Source organism: Siphateles boraxobius, unplaced genomic scaffold (genome assembly GCF_051911475.1).
Source record: "Siphateles boraxobius isolate OS27281-9 unplaced genomic scaffold, OSU_SipBor_1 232, whole genome shotgun sequence".
NCBI classification, from domain to species: Eukaryota; Metazoa; Chordata; class Actinopteri; order Cypriniformes; family Leuciscidae; genus Siphateles; species Siphateles boraxobius.
Window position 1 is genome coordinate 105,598 of NW_027508847.1, and position 11,903 is coordinate 117,500.

The 11,903-nt window shown below is 33.9% G+C and overlaps 1 protein-coding gene across 11 annotated transcripts in view; it reads right to left on the reverse strand.

Moving 5' to 3' along the window:
• The window catches only part of LOC143748429 (protein 4.1-like), an 87,627-nt gene extending 78,329 nt beyond the window's left edge, over positions 1–9,298 (reverse strand). For 3 of the 11 annotated variants that reach the window (XM_077240471.1, XM_077240467.1, XM_077240463.1), the window contains exon 1: positions 9,108–9,298. Coding sequence is in view for 7 of the 11 variants with exons in the window: in XM_077240453.1 (XP_077096568.1) it covers positions 8,316–8,390 (75 nt within the window). In the remaining 4 variants the exon portion in view is untranslated. Of the gene's footprint in view, positions 1–8,315; positions 8,466–9,101 lie in introns of those variants that run through there. The other 8 variants (XM_077240453.1, XM_077240452.1, XM_077240458.1 and 5 more) reach the window with 7 other exon arrangements.
• Between the last annotated feature and the right edge of the window lie 2,605 nt (positions 9,299–11,903).

The window sequence follows — 11,903 nt, forward strand, 5'->3', positions numbered from 1 at the left end:
CTTATTTTTACAAGTTATATTATATTAAAGTATTTTTTTCTACTGCCTGTAGTAGTTCTATACTGATAGATGCAAGTTAGATTTGAATGTATTAATTTTTATCAAAATCATTTGAATTAATTGTTATTTATTAAAGCAATGGTCATTTTCTAAAGTTTCTATTTTAATCAATTTATTTGCTTAGTACTTAAGTACTTAGTACATTGCTTTCTTATTTTTATTTATTGAATTTTATTTAAATAAAATGTTTTATTTATTATTTAAAGTTAATTCCTTCCAAATTTATTTTAATAAAATGTGCTAATTTATTATGTATTTGTTTAAAATAAAATAGTATTTATTTGAATTATTTTAATAAACTAAATAAATCTGATTAATATACAAATAATTAAACAAATACATTTAATTAAAATAAAAAATAATACAAATACAAGAAAACAATTCTATTTAAATATGAATTAATTAATTAACATCAGATCAAAATAAATGGCTTAAAATAAATAAAATGTAAATTATTTAATCTTATTTTTATTTAATGAAATCAAGTTTTACTTATTTCATTTGATCAATAATGTTTCATTTATGTAGTTATTTTTTATATAAATGTATTTATTTATCATTTAAATTGTATTATTTTACATAGGAATTAATTTTAATCTAATTTAAATAAATTTGTATTTTTCATTATTTTTATGTTAGTGAAATGTATTTATGTTGTTACTTTAGTTTAATAATCTAACAAAATACATTTGATTAAAATAAATAAAAACATTTTTATTTAAATAAAAGCATTGGTTTAAAATAAATGGCTTAAAATAATATTAAAATAATAATTTAATTCAAAACCCAGTTGGAAAAACCCTATATGTCCATATCTGTGAGGATATTTTTTCTTATCAGCAATCATGACATGTTTTGTCACACAGACTCCCAGTGGTCACTGTACAGTATATACATGCAACAACACTACATTCAGATCTATAACCTTTAAAGCACACGCAGCCTCACACACACGCGCGCGCTCACACACACACACACGCACGCACGCACGCACGCACGCACGCACACACACACACACACACACGCACGCACGCACACACGCACGCACGCACGCACGCGCACGCACGCACGCACACACACACACACACACACACACGCACGCACGCACACACACACACACACACACACACACACACACACACACACACACACACACACCTCAGCTGGTGTTGGAACACCAAAATTAAGAGATGTAAACTTGCAATTCTGAGGGGAAAAGGTCAGAAGAGTGAGATATGAAGATTTTATATCTCACTGTTTTTCACCTCCACCTACAGCGAGTTATTCGCTCCTGAACGTCTCACACACACCCGCCGGCTTTAAAATAGCAGATCCAGAGATGCTGAGATCAAGTCCTGCTCGTATTATGTTTCTTTGAAAACCAGAAGTAAAACAGGACGTGAACAATGTTTCATTAACAAAGATAAAGAATCTGACACGATTATAATCCAAACAAATCTGCTCTTCATACACATACAGAGAGACATTTACTTTTACAAATATGTGTGTGTGTGTGTGTGTGTGTGTGTGTGTGTGTGTGTGTGTGTGTGTGTGTGTGTGTGTGTGTGTGTGTGTGTGTGTGTGTGTGTGTGTGTGTGTGTGTGTGTGTGTGTCTGTGTGCGTGAGAGAGATAGAGAGAGAGAGAGAGAGAGGGATGGATAGATAGAGAGACATTTACTTTTACAAATATGTGTGTGTATGTATGTGTGAGAGATAGATAGATAGATAGATAGATAGATAGATAGATAGATAGATAGAGATAGATTAACAGAGATTTAACAATCAATTACTGTTAAATGAATAAGAGAAGTACAAAAGTCGGAGCAGAAGTTGAAGTGTGGAAGAGTTGCTCACTCCCACACACACACAAACTCGCCCGGAGCCACAGGACTCACTGCAGAACACACACACACACACACACACACACACACACACACACACACACACACACACACACACCCTCGCCCGGAGCCACAGGAGTCACTGCACACACACACACACACACACACACACACACACTCCCTCACCCGGAGCCACCGGAGTCACTGCACACACACACACACACACACACACACACACACACAACCTCGCCCGGAGCCACAGGAGTCACTGCAGAACACACACACACACACACACACACACACACACACACACACAAACTCGCCCGGAGCCACAGGAGTCACTGCAGAACACACACACACACACACACACACACACACACACACACACTCCCTCACCCGGAGCCACCGGAGTCACTGCACACACACACACACACACACACACACACACACACACACACACACACACACACACACACACACACACACACACACACACACACACACACACACACACACACACACACACACCTTCTCTCTCTCTCTCTGCTTGTTTGTGAGAGTCACAAGAGTTTCTCTGTCAGCATGAAAACTCAAACTAAGTATTTAGTTTATTAATTCACGTTTCTGTAAATGATTCATTAGTGCACATTACACTCATCGTCCTAGTGTCAGTGTTTCTGAAGTCCTGAAACGCCTCCATTGTATCTTGAGTTTCTTCCGGGAACGAACACGTCACAATATTCCTCATTATAATAATTCATACGCAGAATAAAGGGGCGGGGCCTGGTTGAGTTAGTTAGTAGTGTGTTAAACTGGCGGTTATGGTAAGGGGCGGGACATTTCCCAAACACACTCGAAGCGCTCGACCAATCACAACACACTGCTCCAGCCGACCAATCAGAGCACAGTGTGCTTTTCAGGAGGAGGGGCTTCATAGAGACAGGAAGTAAACAGAGCGTTACTGACAGACTGGGAAGAGAGGAGCCGCAACAATGGAGAATATGAGGAAAATAATCAACATTCAAACAGGAAAACCTGTTCTAGTAGAGCCTGAAAACAACATTAAAGGCCATAATAATAAAGTCTCTGTGCTGACTCATTAAATCTGCATAATGAGGATCTGCTGACATTGACCTGTAAGAGACGTCATGAGTTTGAGTTATCTTTAAACCAGTTTTCTACAATATGACCTGCATATGACCTTTGGATAGCGGAAATATCTGGGACGGCATATTCTTCATATTACAAGACAAGGACAAAGGGAAAAAACACATACAGTACATAGTCCAAACACTTAAATATCATCCTTACTTAAAAATACTGCCGGTTAGTTATAAAGGCTGAAGAAGCATCAAACATACATTTAACAATCAGCATTAAAACCACACGCCTTTGATCATATGCTTATTTTCATATTCATAAAGGGTTTTTCTCATTTTAAGGAAATGGTGTCGAGAACACGTGCAGGTCACATTTCACACACATCAAATATAACACATCCATCCATAAAAATATCACATAAATCACACACCATCCATCACACACATCCATAAAAAACAACAGAAATGCAACATTATATTTTTGCATGAAGAACAAAGATTATTATATATATATATATATATATATATATTTTTTTTTTTACATTTTGGAAAAAAATGTTCATTACTGTAATACAAAAAAATGTTTTAGAGAATCATAATTGAATTACAAAAATACAAAACAAAATCAAACGGGAAATTCATAAATGACATTAATAAGAATTTGTGGGTTTGAATGTGACATTTTGATTAATTAAACAAAGCAAAGTTAAATGGTCCTAAAAAGTCCCTTTTACCAGTGTTATTTTAGTTTTATTATAGTTATATTCATATTTTGAATTAGCCTTAATTTTTATAGTAATTTTTAGTAATTTTGTTTTGTGCTTTTGTTGTTTTAAATATTGCTATGTTTATTTCAGGTTTAGTTTTTTTTAATTTTCAATTTTAGTGCTTCGACTTAAACTTATTTATGTTTTTTGCCAATGCAATACTTCTAATTTTCGTTTAGTTTAAGTTTTTTTGACTAATATTTACATTTATTTCAGCTTTATTTCAATTAACATAAATGTTTTTAATAGATTTGGTTTTAAATGATTATAGCACTGGATTTTACTCCTTACCGTCAAAAATGACATCCATAGAAATACATTTAAAAAAATTAAATAAAAAATAGATAAAATATTAAGAATTTGTTTTGGGTGTACAATCTATAAATCAGCCATAATGCAGAAAAAGCACACAGCAATGAAAAAAACAATTAGAGTAAAAAAATATGGATTAATTACTTGTACTGTATTGTGAAAATTGTGGAAACAAATGGATCATAATTATTGCATAGGCTAAATATTACGTAGTACCATTAAATTCCCTCAAAATACCAAATATGAAGAAAATATTATTTAACAAAAATAAATAAAATTGATTTTACTGTAAGATAAAATATTACATATGGATGTGTCATACTTTATAAAATGGATCATAATTATTGCATACATATTATGCATTCCATAAAATTCCCTCAAAGTACAAAATATTGAATAAAAAAATATTATTGAACAAAAATATATATATCGATTTTACTGAGAGAAAAGTTACATTTGGAGATGTCATAATTATTGCATAAATATTACGTAGTACCATAAAATTCCCTGAAAATTCAAAATATTAAATAAATAAATAAATATATATATATATATATATATATATATATATATATATATATATATATATATATATATATATATATATATATCATTAATTTTACTGAGAGAAAAAAAAGTTACGTTTGGAGGTGTCATAATTATCGCATAAATATTACGTAGTACCATTAAATCCCCTCAAAGTAGAATTTTTTTTTAAAAATACAATTGAACACAAATATATGTGATTGATTTTACTGGGGGAAAAAAAGTTACATCGGAGGCATCCGGACCCTTGCCTGGGGAATGCGGATCAGAGGGTTAAAGGTGTTTTTAAGACGCACCATTGGCACTATAAATACCCGCGACAGACTCTTGCGTGTCTTTATATGGGTAACAGAAGCGTCATCCGCGCGGGTGACGGGCCAATCAGAGCCGTCTTATCAGACCTTCGACTGAAGACAAGGTCTGAGCTGTTATCTGCACTTCTGCTGAGCTGCACACAATGCTCACGTGGAGCAGAGGAACTCGAAAAAGAAAAGTGCAAAATGAGCATGAATAAGTGTGAGCAAAGTCTATGAGGCCGGGCGGTGCCAACTCAGCTGAACAACAGCCCAACGAGGGCAACCCATCCAATCACCGACTCGGACCTTTGAGCGGCTCCTTATCACCCGATAAACAGGCCCGTGACCTCTGACCCCCACGAACTTCATCATCCTGCACAGGACTAACGTTAGCTAGAAGAAGGATCTCTTTTCACCAACGCTTCTTCTGTTTTAGAAGGTCAATGTCAAGATCTCACGGGGGTCAAAGGTTGAAGTTTAACCCTCCTGATGTGGGCAGGGTTATTATTGTTCATTCCTTTTAGAACTGTATCATCTTTATATCACTTTTAATTCCTTTTATAACTGTTTCATCTTTATATCTCTTTTAATTCCTTTTATATCACTTTTAATTCCTTTTATAACTGTATCATCTTTATATCTCTTTTAATTCCTTTAATATTACTTTTAATTTCTTTTATAACTATCATCTTTATATCTTTTTTAATTCCTTTTTATATCACTTTTAAGTCCTTTTATATCACTTTTAATGTCTTTTATAACTGTATCATCTTTATATCACTTTTAATTCCTTTTATAACTGTATCATCTTTATATCTCTTTTAATTCCTTTTATAACTGTATCATCTTTATATCTCTTCTGATTTAATTTTCCTTGCTTTTATTTTTGTGATTATTTGAATTCCTTTCTATGTAAAGCGCTTTGAATTACTATAGTGTATGAAATGTGCTATACAAAAAACCTTGCTTTGCCTTGCCTTAAATAAAGCTAGAACTATTAATAACATTTTTGATAATTGAAATAAAGCTGAAATAATACAAAATATAAATATTAGTTGAGCCATAAGTTAAACAGGCCCAGTGAACTTCGTTCCGATCGGCCTCCGTTAACCTGGTCTAATATGTGCTCAAACAACTTCATGTTTTTCAAGATACGCGAATGTCCTCATAAACGATCATGGCACCTTTGCCAAAGACATTGCATGGCAATTTTTAACGGCTGCGTAGGTTTTTTTGCGTTATAGCGCCACCAAGTGGCCAATTATCATAATTTTTTTCACGTGACCACAACACTAGCTCATACACACTTGCACCAATTTTGGTTTAAATATCTCATTCCGTTCAAGAGTTATAGCCATTTTAGTCAAATTGGCCCCGCCCACTTTTAATGTTTTGTTTTCGCCTTGTAGCAAATCGAAAATTAAACTTTTCTCTGTTAATTATTGATATTCACTCTCCAGAGAATATATCTGCACTGTTTTGGTTTTGGGACTAGTTCGCAAAAGGAGGTTGGAGACTAAATCCAATATACGTTTTGTTTGTCTTGAGCCAAGAAAAGACACTTGAGTGTGTAACGAATAAACTTAGTTATGAGCCTTTCATTTAATTCACACTTTCCATTACTTTATTAGCCAGTAAGGGCCATACCTGGTCAATGTGTCCCCAATCTGGCCAGGTTTCTCTTTTCCTTTTTTCAAAGAGTTGATTTCTGGCGGATTGCATGGAGACCAATACTGGGTCAATTTGAGCATTGATGTAACCAAAACTTATGAGACACCTATGAGTCAAAACTTTGCAAGAAGGAATAAATGGTCAAATTGATGAATGTGCCTCTGAAAAACCCAGATCTCTGAAATGCAGTGTTGTGTTTGATACACTGATCGCAAGTGTAAGTGCTCCAAAAGCAAGCGCACAACTAGAAACACAATTAATGGTTTGAGATTCTTCACATCATTCCCATTGCTGACTATCTTCACGTTTATTAGATGTGTGACAAAAACCTCCAACACAGACGACTGGAAATCAATATCCTCATCCAGACTTAAAGATCAGGTACAGAAAACCAACATGGGTGTGTAAACAGACACTATCAGAGTCAGACAGTCTCTATCAAACACAGAACAGGACGAGAATGAGCCGTGAAGCAACTCTACAGTATTTTAACCAGTCTGGAATGTTTTCTTATAGATTTCTCTGTCATGCGTTTCCAGACCAATAGCCAAAAATCCAATTGCACATCAGCAAAAACCAGCGAGAGGAAATGAAAACAAGCACAGCAACAATCATTTCCTCTTTTCAAAGCATTCTTTACTTAGTCTGCAGTCACACAGAAATGACTCAAACACACACACACACACACACACACACACAAGTCCTCGACGTAACAAAGACACGGTCAGGATGGCTGTCAATCATACAATGAATTGCAAATGAAGATCCTCAATGACGGCATCTTTTGCTGAATATAACAGCCTGGCCGATGACACGGAAGATTTAAAGACTAATAAAAGATTTCTTACCAGCATTTCTGTCTTGTTTAAGACAGAGAAGCAAAATCACTGAAGATATTAAGTAAAAAATGTATCAAAATGAAGTGAGTTTGTTCTTAAAACAAGAACAAATATCTGCCAATGGAGTCAGAAAAATAAATTTGATTCAAAGGGAAACCTAGATTTTTTTTTCTTCAGATTACCGTCTTGTTTTCCAGCACAAATATCTAAACCTTCTCAAATCAAGATACATTTACTGGAGAAGCAAAAGGACTGAATATATATATATATATATATATATATATATATATATATATATATATATATATTATAAAGAGATATTAAACTTAAAACATGAAGAAAAATATGCCAATGAGATCAGGAAACTATGAAGAAAAATATGAAAATATGAATTGTCATTCAAAGAGAAAATGTGTTGTATATTTCTGACCCGATTTGCAGATATTTGTTCTTGTTTTAAGTACAATATATATATATATATTTTTTTTGCTTCTCCAGTAAATGCATCATGATTTATAAATGTGTTTGTGCTGGAAAACAAGACAGAAAGTCTTCTTTTTTTTTCCAGTATTTTGAGATTATTGGTTTATTTTAATTATATTAGCTTTGACAAGATAATCATGGGCCAATGGTCACCATGCTCTTTACTGGTATAAATACTGATATATTATTACAGGTCATCTAAATGTCAGTCAAGCACTAATGTCATTCATAGCCGTTATAGTGAATCTGAAACACTTCTTGGAGTATAATTTAGGATTTCGGGGGGTTTCCTGTTCTAGAAATACATCAAAAGAGGTTTTTTTTGGAAAACCCCCAAATGTCAAAGATATCCGCTGACCAAAGGATGGTAAAAGTGTGTTTCTCTGGAAAAGTGACTCACCGAAAGACAGAATCCAGATGCAGATCCACGGCACACACAGCCCATAATCCAGGGAAAAGAGGGAAGAAAACACATTCAACATCCATATTGACTGATCAAGTTCTCAGACAGATGAAATATCAGATACCTGCATGTGGGTAGATCACTTTAACTAGTGTATTCATGGGTGGTTGATATGACAGACTTTTGGAAAGTGTGACATGATATAAAGCATCTAATAAAGTGTTGATTATTTCATAACTTATTATGCATTGCACATCGCTTTTATGAGCTCATATAAATTGAGAGAACATGAAAAATTAAAGAAATAATATACTATTGAAATTACTTTGTCACACCACATGACCATTAAAATTAACTACTTAAATCAAAAAGGTAATTTATATATATATATATATGAATATACAATTTTCATATACATTTAACATGAAAGCTTGTCATAAAAACGAGCTTGTTAAATTGTCAAATTAATGAGTGATCGCCCACCTGTCAATATTATCATGTGCTAAATCATGTCTAAAACACCTGAAGACATAAAACACTCAATATTTACAGTAGTCGTACAGCAAAAATGCATCATTGTTGTGGGATCAGCTACTGAGTCTACAATGTCACTTTGACCCAAAAAAATCTAAAGCAGCACTGACACATTTATCATGGTTTCATATACATAAATATTTATAAATATGTCTTACTAATCTCACCTGAAAGAACAAAGTAACATGTACTTAAAAACATTGTAAGTTAGTGCGCTTCGACACAAACACTTTAACAGTCATAAATAAGCATCACCTGACACCAGAGTCGCTCGTAGATGATCCGCTAACGAATGACAGTGTATATCTATAGATAAAGCAACATTTGATCCTGTTCCAGCTCCAAAACACACACTGTCAGGAGGATCCGAGCAGAAAGACTGTTTCACCTGAAGATCTTCCACTTTCAATCACACTCACATTCACAAGTTTCCCTGGGCGGAGTCTGGAGCGGACAGGCCACGCCTCTCGCGTCTGTGATTGGCTCGGTGTCGTTTTAGCCACGCCCTAACACAATCCCTCCTTCCTGGCGTCTTATCCTAGAAGTGTGACTCCTCAGCAACTCAGAGATTGAAACTTATGGGTTTAATAGTGAAACTTCGTATATATTTTAAGCATATGTGTGTGTGTGTGTGTGTGTGTGTGTGTGTGTGTGTGTGTGTGTGTGTGTGTGTGTGTGTGTGTGTGTGTGTGTGTGTGTGTGTGTGTGTGTGTGTGTGTGTAAATGAGAAGGATCATAAGGTTTTCATTTTAGAGTTTGAAGCCTAATAAAAATGGCGTAAGTTTCAATAATCACAGGCACGTTTCCCCATAGATGTTAATGTTTATTATATTCTCCAGTAATATGGATGTGCAATTCTAGATAAAGAGACAATCTTAGATAAATTGACTATCTATCTATCTCTTCATCTGATGTGACCTGAAGAATATCAGTAAAAGTGACGGTCAAAGTTCATAAATTAAAGTCATTAGACTAGAAAAAAAGCTGTCAGTAACAAACTCAGGTTATGAATTTATGTATATTGGTGGCCTATAACACGTATTTCCCCTCAGAAAGTGCCGTTTCATTTAAATATTAGCTACTCATTTTGTATAGGGAAAACATTTAAAACTTTACATTTTTTTAAAGTCCCCATGTAATTAATCATTTTATCCCTTAAAACCCCTTTGATCACCAAAATGACATTTAAGCGTTTTTTTTCTTCAAAAAAAATCTTCATGCCTTAAAATATCTTGAATGTAACTCGACACACTTGCTTAATTTGGTATGCGCGGTTCTATGAATATGCAAATGAGCCCCGCCTCCACTCACTCACTCACTCAAAAAATCCACTCGTTGGCGATCACACGTTGATCTGATTGGTTACAAGGTAGTTTGTGACGTCAGAAACACCAGCGATTTCAAAGCGTGTTTTTGAGACTGTCTTTGGTTCACTGCAGTTTTAAGCAGAAAATACTCAGCAATGCTGTCGACTTATGAATTTACACATGGTTTGTCTTAAAGCATATTAAAAACACCACATAGACACATAAACAACATTAAAAGCTGGAGTTTCACCACAGGGGGACTTTAACATCAGTTACTGCACAGGAACTAACAACAGCATTTATTAAGATGAACTAGACTGGTCTGAAGAAGAGCACTAACACTGACTGGTTCTCCACTAGATGTCAGTATAAACACATTTATAACACATGGAGCATCACTAAAGAAGATCAATGCAGGACAGAATTAACTCAAAGAACTTTATTTTCAAGTAGCAGCTATAACTATTGAACAGCTTTCAACAAACTCTCAAAAACCACTGACAAAGTGTCTAAGACCCGAGTCCTCGGCTAAACCAGTTATTGCCCTTGTGTGTACAATATCTGCTCACTAAAATGAGTGAAGATACAAAAACAAATGTGCAAAGTTGCATAATATGAGCTGTGTGTGTTTATAGCATCTGAAACACAAACACTGCTGTCCTGGATGGACAAAATATTTTCATTTCTCTCTCATGGTCTAGTTAGTAGATGTGATTATGCCAAAGGTGAATGTAATTTTATAATAAACATATAAAATTGTGACGGATATACAGTGAGCTGTGAAGTTTAAATATACACGACAGCTACACAAAACATCCCGTAACAGTTTGTCTAAAGGCACGACGCTTTTCTACATCCGAATCATGTTAATGACTCAAAACAACTTTTCTTACACTGTTATTGACATACAATACAGTAAAAACACACTGGATTTAAATCTTAAAAGAGCCAACACATATAGGCTATGTTCCCATTAAGTTATGAAAACACTTTTTCTAAATATTCTCTGAACGTTCAAAGCGTCCAGTTTTTAAAACAGTTTTTTTCTTGGTTATACGAAACATTCCATATCATCATTGTTAACGGAAACGTTACTTTTGAATGTTTTCGGAACGTTCTGAAACAAGTAGCAATATTCGTATTTTAATTGTTACAACTACATTCCGAGAACATTCAAAAGTAACGTTTCCGTTAACAATGATGATATGGAATGTTTCCTAAACATTTAAATACAAATAAAAAGTTAGAAAGAAGGTTGATGGTGACGAATTTTAACATCTTGATGCTACAGTGATTAAAACTAAAAAACTGCATACAATTTTTGTTTAATAATAAACTACTTGATTACCGAAGCGTCTCCAGCTCCTGTAAATGACTCATCCGCAGGTATAAATATAGACATGATCTTATTCTTAATTATGTTCATACAGTATCACATTAAACAATATGAGTTCACATCAAATTACTAGTTATGAATGTTATGATGCTTTTTGTTCTGCATGAGTCAAAACAAAAATGTCAAAAATTAATCTTTGCCTTAATAAATAAAGGGTTTGGATGGCAGAATATATATATATATATATATATATATATATATATATATATATATATATATATATATATATATATATATATATATATATATATATATTTTAAACTAAACTCTTTAACAACAACAAAATCTAAAAGGCCAGAAATACTAAATCTAGAACAGATCTAGAATTGATAGTGAATTCATACAGAA